General features: G+C 43.8%; 1 protein-coding gene across 1 annotated transcript; it reads right to left on the bottom strand.

Annotated features, from left to right (window-relative positions):
• Positions 1–603: 603 nt before the first annotated feature.
• On the bottom strand, positions 604–21,505 carry LOC311244317 (microtubule-associated protein RP/EB family member 1-like). The gene is made up of 7 exons (XM_084333772.1): positions 21,372–21,505; positions 17,791–17,914; positions 13,060–13,205; positions 10,099–10,297; positions 6,197–6,294; positions 4,005–4,157; positions 604–692 (listed from the first exon to the last, which is right to left on the bottom strand). Exons 2-7 carry the CDS (start codon positions 17,909–17,911, stop codon positions 642–644), a joined length of 768 nt encoding a protein of 255 aa, XP_084189898.1. The 5' UTR covers positions 17,912–17,914; positions 21,372–21,505; the 3' UTR covers positions 604–641.
• Between the last annotated feature and the right edge of the window lie 213 nt (positions 21,506–21,718).

Here is a 21,718-nt window from a genome sequence, read left to right as displayed (position 1 = left end):
GGAGGTTCGACACACTTGGGAGACTGGTTTCAGAAACCAGACATGCACTGTATATGACACCATCTGGTTTTGGGAAGAGGGAGGGTTGAGCTCAGGGTTCCTTGGGAGAGTGGCAGAGATGAGCTGGAGGATGAGGAGGGTCGAGCTCAGGGTTCTTGGGAGAGGAGCAGAGATGAGCTGGAGGATGAGGAGGGTTGAGCTCAGGGTTCCTTGGGAGAGGAGCAGAGATGAGCTGGAGGATGAGGAGGGTCGAGCTCAGGGTTCCTTGGGAGAGTAGCAGAAATGAGCTGGAGGATGAGGAGGGTCGAGCTCAGGGTTCCTGGGAGAGTAGCAGAGATGAGCTGGAGGATGAGGAGGGTTTTGCGACGGCTGATCAGGGGTGAGTTGGGTTGAGTGGTGGGCACAAGGTAGGCTTGAAGAGATGGTGGTGTACAGTAGGAAGAGGTTTGGTAGGTAGGGTTGGGTTGGGTTAAGGTAAGGGATGGACACATTTGGGATCGATTTAGGATCACAGTTCTCGCTTACAAAAAGCATGGTTGTCTTAGCTTGAGGAGGTATCTTGATATAATGGCAGGGGGGGGGGGGGGGGGGGGGGGGGGGGGCAGAATGGGGTGACTAGGGCATCCAGTCTGCTGGAGGTGTTAAAACTCCTCCTGGTCCGGATCCTCAGCGTCTGGTATGACGAAGCCCTCCTGAAAAGACGCAGAGAGAGAGAGAGAGGACACAAGTCAATCACTGTCAATCAACACACTACAGGCCAGGAATGAGTAAATATGCAAACTACGGTGAGAGAGAGAGGGAGAGAGAGAAGAGTGATAGAGAAGAGTGAGAGGGAGTGAGAGAGATAGGGAGAGTGAGAGAGAGAAGAGAGAGTGAGATAGAGTGAGGGAGAGAGAGCGAGAGAGAAGGAATCATTTGTGTGCGAGTAGCACAGTTTATAAAAAAAAGTAGGGTACGCCCCGCCCACGCACAGTCAAACAGAGTACAAGCCCCGAAGCCCCGCCTCAAACAGAGTACAAGCCCCGAAGCCCCGCCTCAAACAGAGTACAAGCCCTGAAGCCCCGCCCAGACGTCTCTACAATTCGTAGCCGCATTTCTGCAGACCCCTCTCTGATTGGTTGAGCTCCATTTCTGCAGACCCCTCTCTGATTGGTTGAGCGAAGCCCCTCTCTGATTGGAAATGTACTACCAGATTCGCGTATAACGTTATTTCGCGTGACTTCGCGGTTTATTCATAACGCACATTTCACAACACAGCCAGCTGTCAGAAACTGTACATTGTAATGTTGTTATTTCGCGGCCTGCCCATTTGATGTTCCCAAATCATATTCAGAAAGTATCACAGAGACTTCTATTGACCAAGGAATTAGTTATTATTAGTAAGACACAACATTTCCATAGCAATTGACCACCAGACTCTCTCTTAAGGCATTAACTGGGTTAATTAATATAAATGTTATATTGTAACTGTCTAGGCTGCAATTAAAACTTTGAATCTGAGAGAGCTCTGGTCAGCGAAGCCGGCGAGCGATTATTATTGGTTTTTAATGACAAACCAATTACATAATCCTATCCAACATATGTGTAAAGGCACACACAACATATTCCAGTTAACGCTATATTTTTTTAATGATTAGTTATGGTAATCAATACTTCCATGCGTATAAATTGCGTTCGCGACCTCCATGTTTTGGAGCTATTCATCAGAAAACTCGGATCCGGGATTCGGCTCCCATCCGTCGGGCAACAACTGTGGGTTTTCAGCCTCTCTCTCTGGAGCTTAACGGAGTTTCGACTCCTGGCTAGAGGAGCTTGTCGCGGCTCATGCGCATGCGCGCGCTCGGCCAATCAGAGAGGGGTCTGCAGAAATGGCCTCAACCAATCAGAGAGGGGTCTGCAGAAATGCGGCTACGAATTGTAGAGACGCGGGAGGGAGTGGCCCTGGCATCTGTGTTAATGACCTGCTAGGACAGGGGAGGGGGATGTTTTGATGATGTGGCTAATTCTGTAGGGGTTAACCTGTAGGTCATATCATTAACCACTACTCCACTACTAGAGAGCTGCCCCATGCCAAATCATATAATAATAATAATAATAATAATAATAATAATAATAATAATAATAATAATAATAATAATAATAATAATAATAATAATAATAATAATAATAATAATAATAATAATAATAATAAGCTACATGTTTTATGTCTAATTAAAAGAATATGCAACGTGAAAAAACTTAGACCTTAACCAGTCTTGCTCAAAAGCTCACGGTACATAATCAGCTGGCTGCCCTGGACCCACAGAGCAGTGGCTGAGCACCATCCTGGACCCACAGAGCAGTGGCTGAGCACCAGCCTGGACCCACAGAGCAGTGGCTGAGCACCAGCCTGGACCCACAGAGCAGTGGCTGAGCACCAGCCTGGACCCACAGAGCAGTGGCTGAGCACCAGCCTGGACCCACAGAGCAGTGGCTGAGCACCAGCCTGGAGACTAAACAGCATCACGGCAGGAAACTATAAAAGGAGGAAGGGTAAGGGCGGCTGGGTGGCGTAGCGGAGATTGCGCTCGTCACCAATGCAAGAGACTCCGGTATCGAATCCCAGTCTCAGCATTGCCTTCGGCTTGGGCCGGCCGTCGTACTGGCTTATTTGGCAGAGTCAGCGGGTGGAAGTCGATGGGTGGGGATTGGACGTTGTGGACAGCGACCCCTACAGGTCGGTTGGGAGACGCCTGCACAGCAGAAACAGGAAGTGGCGAGGGTAGTGTGAGCCTCCCATGCGTTACACCTCGCCAATGAGAGTCCGCGCTGGCAGGTGAAAAGACGCGACAGGCTGCCTCCTTGTGTGCCGGAGGGAACACGTGATGCAAGGCTTCTATACTCTCTACAACCGGCCAGTGGGGGGCATAGTCGAGCAACGTTCAAGACAGGGGAGGGGAGAATTGGATACACGAAATTGGGATGGGAGAAAAAATAGAAAATAAGGAGAAAAAGTGAAAAGAAAATAAATAAATTAAAAAAATAAGGAAGGGTCATTATGTCACTGTGTAGCGCGTGAACACACACTGGTGCCAAGTGTGGAAACGTTCCAGTTGGGCTGACATTCTCCTCGTTTAAAACAGGTTATTACCTTGGATGTCAGAATCTGCAATTTGTTGCATTGTTAATGATATATTGATTGATGACGTATATTTCCTAAAATAGCTTGTATATTTTGCTTCTCCATGCATCTCCCATAGGCTTCAAAAGAACTGGCACCAAGCGGAGCATAGAACGATGGTGTTCTGACATAATGCCAGTTAGGGTGCCTTATGTATACTGCACCTGTGTAAATAGTATACTTACTCATAGTATATATTCAGATTCTAAGTGTTAATTGCCCACATTTATTGTAACGTATAATATAACGGATAGCGTAGAGGCACATTGCAAGATAGTGCCAGACTCTGACCGTAGGTCTGCCCCGTGCCACTTTAGAAGATTAGGGTGAAAATCTTATGCCACAGCTGGGTGTCCAAGAACCCTCACACTTTGAGAAGCTTTGTGTACATCAGCCCCAGTTAGCTTGCGACAGTGGCTCAGGAGGTAGAGCGGTCATCTGGTAATTGGAAGGTTCCCTGGTTCGAGTCCGGCTCCTCCCGGTAGCTTGTCAAAGTTTCAATGAGCAAGACACGTCTTAACCCCTAACCGTCGGTGCATGAATGTGTGAGTGAATGGGTGAATGTGAGGCTGCTAAATAAATGCAGTCCATTTAGTTGCTACATGCCATTCCACTGTTGCAACAGGGCATCAGCTATTGCTAGCAGCAAAATACCTAGTGTTGTGTTGAATCTAGTATTGAACTAAAGTCACTTTTTTCCCTACAACTATATATTTGTTTACAAACTGTTTCACATTCATTCATATACTTTTTTTTAATTTATTTTTTACCATTTTGATGACTCATGGGGAACCAAAAATCACCACAAATAAATACTAAAAAAAAAAAATTGACATGAACTCACGTCTGTGGCGTATAGGATGTCTATGATCTTCTGCAGTGTGGTGTCTCCCTCCCCCTCCTTCTCCTGACAGATCAGCTCAATGTTCCTCAGCTTCCCAAAATAAAAGTCCCTCTCCTTCTCCATATCCTGGATTGTCGTCTTCAAGATCTGCACCTTTTATGGAAGAGAGGAGGGAGTAGATATTAAGAGGTTATCAATTGAATAAAAACATGCCTTTCTTTCTATACAAGTATACGGCCCATCAAAATAAAAGTCCCTCTCCATGTCCTGGATCATGGACTTCAGGATATCCATCCCAGGGAGGAGAACATATCTCCACCAGAACAAGTCTCTCCTATGGAGTATTAGTAAGTAACCCTGATGGAGTTCCATATCAAATAAAAACCAAACGGGCCCAGTATGTGCATTCTTATCCACTACTCCTGTGAAAAAATAAAAGAAATAAATAAAACAAAAAGTCTTATAAAAAGCAGTTTGCTAAGCGGTCCATTTACGTCGACTTATTTCCCATGTGAAGCGCGCTTGAGTGCAAACAAGAGCCAGATGAAAGGCTTACATGCTTGTGAGCAGCAGTAAACCAACCAGCACAACATAAACTTTATACAACTGCAGTGGCTAAATCCATGCATGAAGACATTTGTTAAATTCATCTCCGAGTCACAAGTCAATATAAATATCGACCTAGCAAAGGCATTTTGGTGTATATAGGTGCAGTATTTACTGAGATAAAAAAACGGTGTATGCAAATGAGCAGACATGGCCGCCCCGCTCAGCGACGCACCACTAATCGCCTCTGCGAATTCATACATTTGTACTTTTAAAATTTGTATATGTTCACCCCATTGGGCACCAAAAACGAGTATACTCGTGTTTCATCGCCAACAAGTAAGTACGTTTCTCGTTTTTAGATCCTTTGATATTTTTCCTTTGATCCCCATTCTAAACACTCGCTCGGAGCTGCCTGTGTTAAAATGGCAGTGGCGACCGAATCCCGCCAGGTGGCAGTGTCGCCTACCGTTTGAACTGGGGATATCAGTTGTCTTCCAGTACCGAGCTACCTCCGGCTGCTTCCCCCTCAAAGTGGATCAGGACATAGCAATCGGTCGGAGATTTGATGCCTCAAACCTATCGTTTCCCGTATGATAGCCATGCCCAATATACACGAGTAATTGCGATTGCGATGGGATAACTGGGATTTATTCATTTTGGAGTACCTTCTGACTGAGGTAAGGTCTATTTTAGGTAACGTGCTGGTATTTCTTTTTACCTAAAACATGCTTTTGGTATCGATCACAGTATCGTATTTTACCGGACCTAAAACATGCTTTTGGTAACGATCGCAGTTTCGAGGTAAAACAACCCCCCCCCCCCCCTTGATGATTTTGTGAAGACACATATATGGTATATACCTATATACCTTTGATTTGGAAATATTTGGAGTTTCAGGTGAGCAACCCGAACGATTTGGGCATAATGCATATAATGATATAATGTCACGATATCTCGCGATCTAGGAAAAAAATACTGGATTATTTTGGAAAGGAGCGATGTTTAGCATGGAATAGCGCACAAACTAAAGTACCGGTATGTAGAAATGAACTGGTTAGTCGGTGTTGGACTATAAACAATGCCGGTCAAATGAGCCATACTATTGTCTCCATAGCTATAATACAGAACATACGATGGGTCCGCAAACATCGCTAAAATGCTGGCGCCATTGAGTAGAGATGGGAAAACAGCGTGGCGGTCAATGAGTTAAAGTATTGGACAGTTCTCTTTAGAAGAAGAAGTCTTTAATTGTCATGCAGATTAAACACACACGCAAGATGGGCGACCAACAGGAACACAGACACATGCAATGAGTCGCTGATGAAATGTCCCTCTGCACTTGCCCCATCCCATCCTCATTTAATTCAGCTCAGTGTAGAGAAATGCACCGATACTAACAACCGTCGTACTGATAAAAATCCTAGGGGAAACACTGAAATGGAAGGCATTTTGAACGGTGGGGTCGTGATGTCAAAGAGTGCAAGTAGTGTATGACTCAATGAACAAATAAAACCAGCGTTTGCATCCAATTATGTCTCCGACAGACATCTGGTCTTTTTCCGCTTCTTTATTTGTTATCGTCATAAAAAACACAAAATAAATAGTTTGAAAGAAAACAGTGAATCAGTACATGAAGTACAAACCTCATTGCAGAGTTCAGCCCTGTCATCGTCTGCTCCCATCGGCCTCCTCGTTGATGCCATCTTAGGCGCTACCTTGGCAACCGCCGCCCTCTGAGGTGCTGAGGAAGGAAGGGAGAAGAAGAGGTGGAAGTAAGTAAGGTGGAAGTACCATTAGTCACCTAGCATTAGCTGCAAGTACCATTACAGTCACCTAGCGTTAGCTGCAAGTACCATTAGTCACCTAGCATTAGCTGCAAGTACCATTACAGTCACCTAGCATTAGCTGCAAGTACCATTACAGTCACCTAGCATTAGCTGCAAGTACCATTACAGTCACCTAGCGTTAGCTGCAAGTACCATTACAGTCACCTAGCATTAGCTGCAAGTACCATTACAGTCACCTAGCGTTAGCTGCAAGTACCATTACAGTCACCTAGCGTTAGCTGCAAGTACCATTACAGTCACCTAGCATTAGCTGCAAGTACCATTACAGTCACCTAGCGTTAGCTGCAAGTACCATTACAGTCACCTAGCGTTAGCTGCAAGTACCATTACAGTCACCTAGCGTTAGCTGCAAGTACCATTACAGTCACCTAGCGTTAGCTGCAAGTACCATTACAGTCACCTAGCGTTAGCTGCAAGTACCATTACAGTCACCTAGCGTTAGCTGCAAGTACCATTACAGTCACCTAGCGTTAGCTGCAAGTACCATTACAGTCACCTAGCGTTAGCTGCAAGTACCATTACAGTCACCTAGCGTTAGCTGCAAGTACCATTACAGTCACCTAGCGTTAGCTGAAAGTACCATTACAGTCACCTAGCGTTAGCTGCAAGTACCATTACAGTCACCTAGCGTTAGCTGCAAGTACCATTACAGTCACCGAGCGTTAGCTGCAAGTACCATTACAGTCACCGAGCGTTAGCTGCAAGTACCGAGTATAAGGGTTCTCCTTATTAGATTGCAGTGGCAAAAAAGGTTCAAACTTATCAAAGACGAGTACTCAATTACTGAAAATATAGAAGGAACATTTGTCTGGATGACATGGAGCTTGATCACGGAGAGCAGGACGTCTTCCAACAGAAACAGCCCCTTTGGCCAAAAGATGCAAAAAGGACGACAGAATCTTTTAGGAAAGTCTGAGGACAATAATGAGAACCAGGACCATGCCTGAGCAGTGGTTAGCCCGGTTTGGTTCAGTGGCAGGAACTTGATGTCAAACTCAAGACTCTTGTTTTAACATCAAGTCTGTTGGCAGGCTGTCTAGAGACGATGCACCATACCTGCCAACCCTCCCGTTTTTCCCGGGATTCTCCCGTATTTCAACCTTCTCTCCCGCCGTCCTCCCGTTAAAATATTTTCCCGTATTTTTCCAGTTTTTATTTATTTATACAAAATGGCTGCAATTCCCCTCCGTGACGACAGGTGGCAGCAGTGTAGATTAGAACGTTAGCACAGGAACATACAGGTTTTGACCAGCAGATGGCAGCAACGAGGCAGCTCAGCAGAGAGCAGCCGTGAACAAACATCCTAACAGAAAATATATACATACGAGGGGGAGGAGACTACATTGGGAGGGGCCGGGGCCGGGGGGAGGGGCGAAATCTCCAGTTTTTTTCAAATCCCAATGTTGACAGCTATGCGATGCACAGAGGGGGCGTTTACATTTCGGGACATTTGGAAAGGAGACCGGTTGCATGCTTCGTGCGCAGGGATGTACCAGAACACCCAGAAACTGGAGGATTAAAAAACAAAATACTAAAAAAAAGGAAATACTAAACCCTGACTAGCCTTGTGTGGCTCTATAGTGGGAACCAGGATAATGACTAAACCCTGGCTAGTCTAGTGTGGCTCTATAGTGGGAACCAGGATAATGACTAAACCCTGGCTAGCCTTGTGTGGCACTAAACCCTGGCTAGCCTTGTGTGGCTCTATAGGATAATGACTAAACCCTGGCTAAGGCTGGAGTTACACCTAGGCTGTTTTTCGTTTCGTTTTTCAGGCGAGTTTCGCAGCAGAGTTTCGCAGCCGAGTTAGACATTCGTTTTGCACCTTGAGCGCTTTCGTTTCGTCAGAACAAGGCTTGGTCAGACCGCAAGGGATCTCGTCTAGAATTCAGCACGGAGCATGCACGGGAGGTGGTTACTCTGCCTCGTCCCGCTGTCGTCCACACTCAGTCCACACTCAGCTGTGAGAGAATTGTTGAATAGATACACAAATGTTCTAGAATGTTTGATTATGACATCATACTGTGACATCACAAATGTTTTCGGGCATTCATAACATTATTTCGCGCGATTGTACATTGTTTTTTTTTTTATTATTGATCTTTTTCCCCCTTCATTTTTCCTCAGATTTTCTCCCATCCCAATGTTAGTCGTATGCCAATTCCCAATCCCTTCCTGGTCGCTGCGCACTTACCCCCCACAGTCAGATCATCTGGGAGAGTGGAGGCTACCACGTGCTTCCTCCGACACACGTCCAGCCAATCACCGCTTCTTTTCACCTGGCAGCGCGGATTCTCATTGAGAGGGCGTAGCGTGTGGAAGGATCACACTATCCCACTCAGGTCCCATCCGCGCTTAGCAGGCGCCCCGACCGAACTGTAGGAGTCGCTGTTTACAACGACCCGGACCCACCCCGCCAGCTTCTCCCACCCTCTAATACAGCCAATTGTATTAGTGTGAACGGCCAGCCAAGCTGGTGACAACCCCGGAGCTGTGAGCTGGATTCGAACAGGCGAATCCAGCTCACAGCTCCGGGGTTGGTGACGAACGCAATCTCCGCTCGGCCACCTAACCGCCCGCGATTGTACATTGTAACATTAACACAGCCCAGCTGTCAACTGTAGGCTACTTTGTAACTTTCGGGCGTTTTATTCATAACAAACATTGACACGATTCCGCCAACACATATGTAATATTTAATAGGTTTTGCTCACAGAGAGATAGATAAATAAATAAACATAATCACGGTTATCTACCAACAACTGCATGTACTGTAGAAATGTATGTTTCAGTGCAGATAAAGGTACTGTACAAAATAACCTCTAAAACACTGCTAGAAGGGGAGCTCCAGTAGCTCACCATGTACCTCGACGCGAAAGCGTCAGGGAATACCGTGCTGCATCACGGATCTGGTTGACTCCGAGTTCGATTCCCGGACCCGCCGTCATTTGCCGAATGTCTTCCCCTGTTCTCCCTCCCGTTTCACCCTGCATCTGTCGGTCATGCTTGACCAGAAAAAGCGATAAACGCTAAAAAATGAAGTAAAAAAAAAAAAAAAAAAAACACTGCTAGAATACACAAGCAGTTAGGGTGCGCTGTGTTAATGTTACAATGTACAGTCGCTCGCGAAATAACGTTATGGCATTGCTCGAGGCAGGAGAGATGAGGCGCGCGGGGCATGGGGGTCTCTGCTGCTCGGTGCTGCTCGAGACAGACAGACAGACAGCCCAGACTGGAGAGATACTCTGCTGCTCGGCCGCTGCTCGGTGCTGCTCGGTGCTGCTCCCCCGGGCTCGAGACAGACAGACCGACAGGAGGGATATACACGGTGCTGCGCGCGGGCTGTAGGTTACACTGCAGTCTTACAGTCTACTGCGCATGGGCGTTGAGCAAAAACGGCTCCGCGCAGATTACACACATGTTGTCGGCGAGTTTTTGGCGCTACTCCAAAACGGAAACACAATTTAGCGTTTTCAGTAGGGCCACAGCGTATCCGGCAAAAACGGCATTTCTATGTAAAAGGGACAGCAAACGTATTCAAACGTATTCAAAAAACGACCACAAAAACACTAGTCTAACCATGGCCTAAGTGGCTAGCCATGTGTGACTCTGTAGTGGGAACCAGGATAACGACTAAGTAGCGGCTAGCCCAGTTTGGCTCAGTAGTGATATAGAGACTGATTAACCATCAGACCGACCTTGGTTGAGGATCTTCTTGGGTGGTTTGTTGAGGGCCGACACTGGCGCGGCGGGCATGGAGTCCTGGCCCTGGCGCGCCTCCAGAGGGTCGTACTCTCGACTACCGTCGTAGTTGGCGTCAAAGAACTTCTTGAACCACTGGACGAACTCAAAGTTATCCTGGAACTTCCCCTTCACCAACTTATCCACCGGTATGATCTGAGTGGGAAGAGGAGAGCGAACAGCGAATCAACTCCAGTATAATATATATTCACATTTATTTCTGTAGAAAAAGAGCATTTCCAAGTAGGGAGCAGGGGAGGGGCCACAGGAGAGGCTCCTGGTAGGACGACGTCTGAGGCCAACGTCGGTGCATGTGGGTAAATGTACTTCTAGGCGCCAGAACAGGTCCAGTGTCATTCTTGCCTTGCTATGAGCAAGTATCTCAGACCCTTGGGTTTTCAGGATGTTAAAAGGAACATTTTCAGATATACCGCAGGCAGGGATATGGCAGTGATGAATCAGCCATCATATATATATATCTATATTGTGGGAAAGGATAGCAATTAGCAATCAGAGGTATTAACCCCCGACCAAAGCAACAACGAGAAAGGACTCATAATGTTATGTCAAAACCGCTGATGGTCTTTAAACAGCAACAGGGTCGGATTTGTGATCCACATCTGATCGGCTTTGCCATGCTCCTTTGCCAGAAGTCAAAAGATCTTATGACGACTAAACAGGATTTTCTGCTCCTGTGCGAGGCCAGCCTTTGAGGAGTTCTCCCACTGCTGCACGAGGCCGTTAAAGGGGCTGCGCCGCCTAATCCCCTCTCAGCGACACGGCTACTGAGAAACACAGGTTCTCATAGGTTTACACAAGTCAAAAGCAGTTTGCTGGACCTTATAAAACACATGTGCTGGAGAATCTGCTATACTTTCTTCTTCTCATTTGTTTTACTATATTGTATTATATATGTATCAGAACTAACATTAAGTTACAGTTTTGACGACACGTGAATCCAACTTAAAACAATTAAAACATTGTATTAATTAACACATCTTTTTGTTTTGACAACTTTCTGGACAACTACATCCGAGCTGTTATTGAGCTAACAAATTTGAAGACGGTCAAAGAGTGTGTCCCCTTCCACGTCGCTCTCTGACATTGACAAACACCTACACACACACGCCAGAGCGCAGCTGATGAGCAGCTGGGACTTTTAGCATTTACTGACTAACAGTGTAGCGACTGTATAGGATGCAAATCAGTGAGGCCAAACGGGATAAACAAGCACACACACACACACTGAGAGGATTTGTTTTGAGCATCATTGGGAAAAAATTGCATTCAATATTGTTTTCAATGCCAGTTCTAGGACTATTTTTTTCCTTTTACATGCCATATACTGTGTTGTTTAATGAGCACGTTTCATTATGCAAGAAAATAATTTGGGAACATTTGTGCATCATGCAGTTTGTTTTATTTAAATCCCTAGACATATTTAAATCCCTAGACATTCCTAAAATAATAAGAATGGCATATAAAAGCACACAAATGACACATGACGAGAACAAGCAGTTAGGTTAGTTATGGAGGAAGTTAGGTTAGTATGGAGACAGTTATGTTAGTATGGAGGTTTGTTTGTTTGTTTTACTTAGTAAAAATCAGAACACATTCAATTAATTTTGTTCCTGTAAATTCTCTCTTTTTATGTATTTAAAAAAAAATTAATACCCATCCCTAGACAGGATCTGTAAGAAAAGGGGGGAGGGTGACGAATGGCAACTCACCCGCTGACACAGTTAGTGTGCAACGGCAGACGAGGACACAGCTGACGGCATTAGAGCATACCGTAGACATGTACATCGATGAATAGTCAGGGACACACCCACTCAGAAAGAGACTCTTGAACAAATAATACTGACAGCTACCTGTCAGCCTGTGACCCCCGGGGCTAATCCTGTGCTATTCTATCACCGTCTCTGCTATTGATTTGCACACACATTTACATTTCGTCATTTAGCTGAACGCTTTTATCCAAACCGACTTACAAGTTCTGTACAACAGGTCAGCAGGAAGGGTACAACTCTTTCAGCTAAGTAACAACGTTTGTCAAACAGTGTTGAACTTGGGTGCTACGGTCTTGAGTGCATAGTAGTAAAGATATATTAGCATAGTAGGTAGTAATATAGGCAAGGAATATTATTTAATGGCAAAGTGCATGAAACTAAAAGACAGTACGGAGGTTAGTTTATTTTATTTTTTTCAGATATTGATTGAAGTGTGTTTTTAGTCGACGTGGAAAATTAGTCTAGTTGGTCCTGAACATTGTGGAGCAAGGACAGAGAATAGCCTGCTTCTCTTTGGTGACCCTCCCGGAGCTTGGATAGGAGTGGGTCTGAGATGGCCAGAAGATGCAGAGCGGAGGGGTCTTGAGGGTGTGTAGTTAGAGACCATTGACCGGAGGTAAGCGAGGTAGCCAGGCCTACTTTGCAAAATATTAGTTAGTGGCAGTTAGGTTAGTATGGAGGCAGTTAGGTTAGTATTGAGGTAGTTAGTTTAGTATGGAGGAAGTTAGGTTAGTATGGATGCTCATATGGAGGCGGTTAGGTTAGTATGGAGGCAGTTAGGTTAGTAGTATGGATGTTAGTGTGGAGGCAGTTAGGTTAGTATGGAGGGAGGGAAGAAAGGAAGCTAGAATTTGCTGTTGGCATTTAGCAGTAGGGAGCAAGGGCAGAATTTGTTTTGCGTGTATTATCATAATTATGGAGCAGTAGTATCATGTCTTTGTAGCAGTGATGGTTGGGTGTGTGTTTCATTCAGTTCTGGTTCTCAGAGTTCCAATGCAGGTGGCAGGACTAAAGCTGGTCTTTTACGGATACTTAATTGGCACGTCGCAGGAGTTTGCTTTGCATGTACCAGCGAGACACTGTGGGGTGACACTAGTAGGATGTGCCGTTTACACAAAAACAACTTACTTTGTCAACACTCATCTTTTTGAAGGCGGCCTGCAGCAGCTTGAAGTTGTGAATGAATTCGTGCTCCAGCTTGGCACCGAATTTGACTTTCTTCAGAGGCATGGAGTTGGGGAAGAGCATGTCCATGAAGTGGCAGTAGGCCGAACCTGTACCAGGACGGACAGAGATGGTACAAACTAGTGTTGTCAAAAATATCAAAAAATCGATACATATCGATTCTGAATATTTAAAACGGTTTCAATACTCATTTCCGGAAATATCGATATTTAATTATTCATAAAAAATCAAAATAAATTGCATCGTTCATTTCAATACCTGTAATAGTACAGTAGTCCACACACACATGTGCATTCAGTTAAGTCGGAATATGACTGTAATACAAACAGTTCAGTTTGTCAGGTACATGCAACACAGATTACAGTGTTTACATCTGTCTGCTTGAGAAAATACCATGTTGTGCAATAAAAATGATTGAAGTGAGATGAACAGTTATTTTTAAATGTGTGATCTAAAGATAAACAAAGGGTTTTAAAAGTGTTATATTTATCTTCTCGTATAGTACCAGAGAGAAGCTGAGGAGAATCAACCAGCAACAAAAGAAAAATGTATAAAATAAAAATATAATAATTTTTTTTTTTTTTACATTTTAAGATTGAACCTTTCCCCCGTGGTATCGAAAATGGTATCGAATATCGATACTTTTCAAGGTATCGTATCGAAGTTCGAAATTCCAGTATCGTGACAACACTAGTACAAACCACATCATTAGATAGAAATATCATTCATATCAAAAACATCCCATTCTCTCATTTTCTAGGCAACATCTTTACGGGGGTAGATAAGACGGAAAGTAGAAATGCAGCTAATTTACCACATTTTAGCCCATTTCTGCTCTATTTCACAAAGATGGAGCAGAAACGGCAGAGATGAAATCGGCCACAAATTGCAATTGGTGCATCTCTAGTCCAGAAGGGTCACTCTAGTCTAGCGGATGAAACAGGCCTACAAATGCATATGGATTCAAGACAAAATTATGTTCAAAAACAACAACACACCTGAACAAAACCGTACATTTACATTTAGTCATTTAGCTGACGCTTTTATCCAAAGCGACTTACAAGTTTCGTACGACAAGTCAGCAAGAAGGGTACAACTCTAGCCGGCACATTGGGGCTGATGCCCGATTCATCGGGTCTGTCCACAAGGGATTAGGACAGCTGTCCAGTCATCTACTGCTCTGGCCTTGCGTTGCCTCTTTTTCTTCGGAAAAGCCAAAGAAAATGACGGCACTAGACGTCAACATGTTGACAACCAATCTATGCATTTTTGTTGCGAAATGAACAAGGATTCAATCAATAAACACAGATCCTTTTTTTTCTTTCCTTTCTCAGTGGATATATCCGAGCAAGCTTTACAGAATTATTCAAATGTTCGCCTTGATGGAGATCTCCATGGGAACAGGCATTTTAAATCGGGGACTAGCTTTATTCCAAGTCTACAAAACTGAATTTGTTAATAACAAACTAGGTCAGGTTCATCTAATATAACATTACATTAGTCTTTACTAGTATCAACAGATTTACACAAGTATGAACACTGTACAGCATCAAGTGAAACGTGATCTCTCTCTTCCCATGTGTTGGCCTGCTAGCTTGGGCCAGCCTGCTACATCATGACAATGCAATTTACTCCCCGTGTCTGATGTCATCTCTCCCTCTCCAGATTCAGCAGCCTGATGTGGTCTCCATTACAGGGCCAAACGGGGCCAGCGTGCGTTTTCTCCGTTACTATGTCACTGCATTTCCCCAGATCAACATGTTTGTCAATATTTTACATCCTGCTGTCGAAAGGAGGACGAGATTTCTAAGTGGGACTAAAGCAAATGGTGTTTTCAATACCATGATGTTACTACATGGCATATAGCCTAGCTAACCTCTAGTATACTGGACTCAATACACATCCTCATGCAACAATACTGTAGTGTATTATATAGTTTTATGTATAGCAGCCTGCAGCCTACAGTCTATGTCACCGCCTCTGTGGGGGACAGTGGCTTAGGAGGTAGAGCAGTTGTCTGGTAATCGGAAGGTTCCCGGTTCGATTCCTCCCGGGAAGTGTCCTTGAGCAAGACACTTAACCCCTAACTGGTCCCCCTAACTGCTTCCGATGAGCAGGTTGGCACCTTGCATGGTTGCCTCCGCTGTCGGTGTGTGAATGTGTGAGTGAATGGGTGAATGTGAGATAACATCATTTGGATAAAAGTGCTCTATAAATGCACCATTTATTATTTCTTTGGATTTTATGTGAATTCCTCCAGTCCTTGCGTCTGTCCTGTGTTGTCAATGTGTCTCTGCACAAATACTACAAAGACATTTTCAATTACTGTACATAAATTCTATGTGGCACATAATTGATTCTGAATGAAAGGGTGCTTTCAAATGAATGTTAAGAACATTTCGAGTTGGCCATGGCGAGCTCCACTAGGCAGAGTTTGAGGAAAGCAACACTGCAAATGGTCAAAAAAATTTGGCAACCATGCAAGGTGTCAACCTGCTCATCAGGAACAATTAAGGGTTAAGTGTCTTGCTCAAGGACACTTCGACGCGCTGGCCGGAAGGAGCCGTAATCGAACCAGGAACCTTCCAATTACCAGACGACCACTCTACGTCCCGTGCCACTGTCACCCCCAACAAGACAACATAGCCCTACTAAAGATGTCCCGAACCCATCTGAAAGATCATTATCGGAGCTGATCAACATGGCATATTTTAATTGATCTGGATTGGCCACATTAAGCTTAATCAAATTCAGAATCGGATCCTTTTTTGTTAAATAATTAATGAAAACCATTAAGGGAAAGCTGTGATGTAGGCTTTTTTCTTCTTAATGCAGAGCTAGTCAATTGTCAAGCATATCCTACATTGGATTGTTTTTTATTAACTTTAATGTCTCTGATGGAGGTACAACAAACACATTGTTAATTTTTAAGGCCCTTATTGGTGAGCTACCTCCTTATACTACATCATTATTGGAATGGAATTTTGGAACCCGTTCTAGTGACCTGGTCCCTAAGGTCCCTCGAGTTCTCTGAACAGGGTAAATCTGCATTTTGCTATGATGCCCCTCTCTAGCTCATGGAATGAACTCCAACAGTCCTTAAAGCTTGATATTCTCCCCTCTGTTGCAGAGTTTAAAACCTTGATCTCCAACCTTTGTCAATCAAGTTGCACATGTTTAATTGATTTGTTATCTTTACTTTTGCCTCGCCTTGTTGTCTTATTGCTATGATTTAATATACTGTGTGATTTAGCTATTTTTTGCTTATGTAGTATGTACACTTGACGTGACTGTAAATGAGGGAAACCTCAGTTGCCTTTCGAGTTTAAATAAAGGTTTGAAATGAAAATGTAGTTGAAATGTGCATCTGTATTATCTAGAAAAATACAAACATCAGTATGCAGATGAAACATTAAATGACTGGATTGCAACATCCATATAGCCTATGTTTAATTTAGTCTAGCCTTAGGCAAACATTTACTGTATGTGTCAGCACTACGGATTGGAAATTGCAACGCTGTGTATATTATTCAGAGCATCAAAATAAGATCAGCAATTCTACGCTGATATTTTCAAAAACAGGTAAATGGCTCTCTGTTGTCTCCTGGCCTTTCCCTGATGGTCTTCAGTTTAAAAGAATATCACCCAAGAATCGATAATAATGTCATTTTGATGCAGTGAGTTGTGAAATCCAGACTTTTGGAGCTGTGAATATCCACCTAGTGTTGCCATTTCCAAATAAGGCACACCTACATTTACATTTAGCTGATGCTTTTATCCAAAGCAAAGTTCTGAACAACAAGTCAGCAGGAAGGGTACAACTCTGGCAGGTAAGGGTAAGTAACATTGTTCAAACAGTGTCGAACTTGAGTGGCATATTAGCATAATATGTCATATAGGCAAGGTAGATTCCTTAGTAGCAGTAACAGTACAATGATTAGCTTTTTTCCCGCCTTTTCATTTCAGATATTGATTAAAGAAGTGTGTTTTTAGTCGACACTGGTGGGGAAGTTCGTTCCACCATTGTGGGGCGAGGGCCGAGAATAGCCGGCTTCTCTTTGATGACCGCCCCAGGAGCTCATGTAGGAGTGGGTCTGAGGCGGCCAGAAGATGCAGAGCGGAGGGGTCATGAGGGTGTGTAGTTAGAGACCATTGACCGGAGGTAGGCAGGAGCTGTTCCCTTCACTGCATGGTATGCCAGGTCAAGGACCTTGAAGCAGATTCATGTGACGATGGGAAGCCTGTCTGTTGTTTTGTGGCTTTGCCTTCCTTTAAAAGAGACAAGTGCTACTTTTTCTCTGTCATCCTCTCTACAGCATATGAGACACACCTACTTAGGTAGTATAATGAGTAACAGCTGTGTGTTAAATTGGACCTGTATTGCTTCTGACAGCGTGAAATAAACATCACAAACGAGCATTCGGACTGGACCTTTACATTATTACCAAGTATCATCTGCAAAAATTACAAATTTAAGTTGATCAGAAACATCAATGATATCATTAATATACAATATAAATAATTTAGGGTCCTAGAATGGATCCTTGCGGTACCCCACATGTTATCACTTTGCACTAGGATGATCTGGTCTCCCCCATCTGCACACATCGTTTCCTATTTTCTATGTAACTTTTTAAGTTTTATCCAACTGCAGTCATACACGCGCACACCTACCTGAGCAGAGCAGTTCTACCTTGGTGAGGTTGAGCTGTAGCGACACGTTGATCCAGGACAGCATGTCGTGGCGACTCAAGTTGTCGCTGGTCACCGAGGTGGAGTAAACGTTCACAGCCATCTTCTGTTGATTGGAGGGGAAACATTGGTGAAATTCATAGAAATAGTTGAGATTTCTTCTCAACACACTGGCAGGTAAAGTAAGCCTGGTCTATAATTCGGTATTATTGTTCATATTAAATATAATTGTTCATAAGATTCAAATTGAGAAATGCATGATATTGTAGTAAGCACAATGTCGTCTAAATCAATTATAACAAGCACATTAGGGCTAAACGTTTTGAGGGCGGGAAGAAAATCACAATGCAATTTTTTTTTTTTTTTTTTTTTTAACAGATATTGCTATATGATTCACAATATTACAGGGAATGATACTTTTTGCTTCATTGTTTTCTTTTAATTGAAAAAAGTATTAAAATGCTCATGAGGTCATTTTGAAGGAGTCTATACCAAACAAAGGTTTTCTTATGTTTGTAGAATAGGAATTTATTTGCCACACATTTTACCGTTACAAAATATTGCAATTTGGAAGTTGCAGTTGCACTATGCCATACTGCGATTTAGATAAAATGTTGATTGCTTGTGCAGCCCTAAAGCATATTGACTAAAGATTTTCACAAAATGAAAACTGAAATATTTGAGGGAATATACATTTGAAAATCAGCTTTTTGGTTCAATATCACACTTCACATAACCATACTACAGTACACATTCATTGCAATAGAATATCAATTTGATTATTTAACATAATATTTCACAAACATGAGGCAGAGAATAGGAATATGCATCAAAATATGGTTATGTAGTAGTTATAATCAGTCATCACACACAATACAATCTGCACAATCATTCCAGACTGTCAACGGTCTTTGATTCTGGCAGTGACTGAAAAGGTACAGGCTGAAGCATAACACCGGTTCCTGACAGGCAGCGAGCGAGCGAACTAGAGACGAAATCGCGCGCGACACTGTCCTGATATGACGCGGCGCTTGTCCGAGTGTGTCTGTGTGTGTGTATTTACCTGGAAGCACAGGGGCAAAGCAGCCTGCGATTCTCGACCAATAAAAAGTGTTTAGGGGCGGGACTCGGCCGCGTAATCGCTCAACTAGAGACACAGTGAGCGAATTTTTTAACAGTACATTTACAAACGTCTCTCAAATCATATTTTCTTTCATGAATTGAAAAGAACCATGGATAATATTTTATCCAGGCTACAGTTTGAGTCAGTTAGTCTAGTGAAGTCTATGACATAAACAAGAAGTGATATAGGCATAACGGGAAGGAAAAGTAGAAGCCAATATTTTAATAGGAAATTATCGGCTATGCAGAGGCAAGTAAGCGTCACTACAATCCTTGGGGGAGGCGTCATGGACTAAATTACACCTGTTCTTCAATACAGAGTGACCTTCATAATAAATCTAGAACTGCAACCACACCCAAAAACCCATAGACAGCTAAAACAGTACGTAGTGATGACAGTAAATGACAAACTCACTCTGAATTAGAACCAGACACATCTAAACAGCAGTTGCTACGTGAATAATTGAATCAATATAAGTTTTTGTTGAAGCCAGAAATGTCCCTTGAGAGTGACTAAAGCGTTAGCCCATCGTGTGGACTATATTACTACACGTAAATACTGTGTAATGACAGACTTCACATGATGGGCTACTCTGCCTATAGTTATAGCAGGAATCCCACCAGCCACTGTCTCTCATCTTTCGGTCTAATATTGCCCCTAGGGTGGTGTGTGGCTCACTATTCCCCAACAGTTGTAAATAACAGTTGTCTCATTACAGGCTGCCCTCGTCACGACCTCAGCCTTTATCTCTGTATGGTACTTTACGAGATATCGATCAAGCCAACCAACATTACAACAGGCCTCTCATCGGGGTAGCTCGTTGGCTAACGTTATAATTATCAGCACAGCAAAACAGCCCTCTTCCTAGGGTACACAGTAGACTAGACGTTACCTTCTATTCGTCAGATGTGTTGATTAGACAGCTACCTAACAACCAGCAACCTAACAACCAATTATAACATTATTTCATGTGTTAACGTCATATGATCTGGCAGTTGTTTTTTTAAAGACCACTGTTTTATTAACCGGCCAGCAAGGTAGCTAGCCTGTTATAAATGACCCTAGTTGATATTTGGTGCTCTGGGGGGGAAAAAACACTAGGTTCGTATCAGCTGCTATCTTTCATTGGGTTTTGATTGAATTGATTGAACATTGTATTAACAGATTGCAGAATGGGTACAATACAGTACGGCTCAATACACACAATTGTTAAGGGGATGCAGACCAGAGAAAGACTTTCGTCTTGTTTACATCAGGGTCCCCCATTTCGACAGTTATAAGTCTCCCCGCCTTGATTACCAAGCGGTTGTCGTTTAGCTTTAGCATAGATATCGGCCATTCAAGTGAAAGGCGCGCTGAATTTTATCTCCCAAGGTTCATCAATGTGGAACGCCCTACCCAAAGCTGTAAAGGAATGTGAATCACTACCCACTTTCAAAAGGAGCACCTAGGGAGACTGCAATTCGAAACTGGCCCCTGTAAATGTCCTAACCCAACCCCCTACAATGTACAGTAAATGACCACGTATGGTTGTCAATATTCCAATGTACAGTTTTGCTTGTACAGTGTCCCCCACCCACCCCTCCTACCCAACCCCCCCCCCCACCCACCCTCCTCCAATGTAGTTTCTACGTCAAATGTATATACTCCCTTTTATACTCTTTTTGTATCACAAACAGTACTGTATTTGCAAATCTGGTATGTCATAAATGTATAGATGTAGCAGTACTGTCTATCTGTATGTCATATATGTTATGATGAATTGAAAATGGGGGACCCTGGTGTAAACAAGACGAAAGTCTTTCTCTGGTCTGCATCCCCTTAACAATTGTATGTATTGAGCTGTACTGTACCCATTCTGCAATCTGTTAATATAGTTTTCAATCAATCAATTCACCGAATAGCCAACGAATTCAACTTTCCACCGAAGACCCCGCCCATGTCGGGCCTCATTCGGCTACCAACACGTTCAGATCGTTACTGTATAATATACAGCACTGCACTTCCGCGTTTCATGGAGCTCGCGAGGGGAAGGAAGGGGGAAGTTACTGTATATAACAGCACTGCACTTCCGCGTTACATGGAGCTCGTGAGGGGAAGGACGGGGGAAGAGGGCGCGAGGGGATACACTGAGTGTTGATGAGATCCTTGACGTTAGGTGGATGTAGCTACGGCTAGCCTGACAACCAATCTAACGTTAACTAACGTAAAGCGCTCAAATGAATGGATGTTGATCAGAGCCTTGACGTAAGGCTCTCTAATCAATATTCATTCATTTTAGCGCTTTACAATTGTGCTTTCTGCTCACCAACGGCCGGTAACGTTAATTGGCCAGAACGGTACCAACAACCAGCCTACGAGCCGAGCTACCCAACGTTAGCCTTTTCCCATGCCGGCGAAATTCTATTGGTCTTATGAACAAAAAACAACGTGACGTTACCTTGATTCAAATTGCTGTCAGTCACCGCTCTTGGGAGTCGATACTTTAATATTTCAAGTTTGAAATGCGTCTCTTACTGAAGACAAAGATGTAGCCGCAGATTATTCCTATCGCCTCCTCCTCTTCTTCTCGGCACTTGGTTGCAGTTGTCAACTCACTACCGGCGCGCGGCAGACGACTCCTTTCAGATGCTAACGACGTCATCACGTACAGTCTTACGTATGATAGGGAATGGAAGGGAGTAGGGTATATCTGCAGAGCCGCAAGCCCAACGTCTGTGCGTGGGCGGGGCCACGAAGCCCCGCCCAGACGTTGGGCTTGCGGCTCTGCAGATATCCCCTATTGGA

This window comes from Notolepis coatsorum (assembly GCF_963971535.1).
Source record: "Notolepis coatsorum genome assembly, chromosome: 17".
Classification (NCBI taxonomy): domain Eukaryota; kingdom Metazoa; phylum Chordata; class Actinopteri; order Aulopiformes; family Paralepididae; genus Notolepis; species Notolepis coatsorum.
This window is presented reverse-complemented; position numbering and strand designations above follow the sequence as displayed.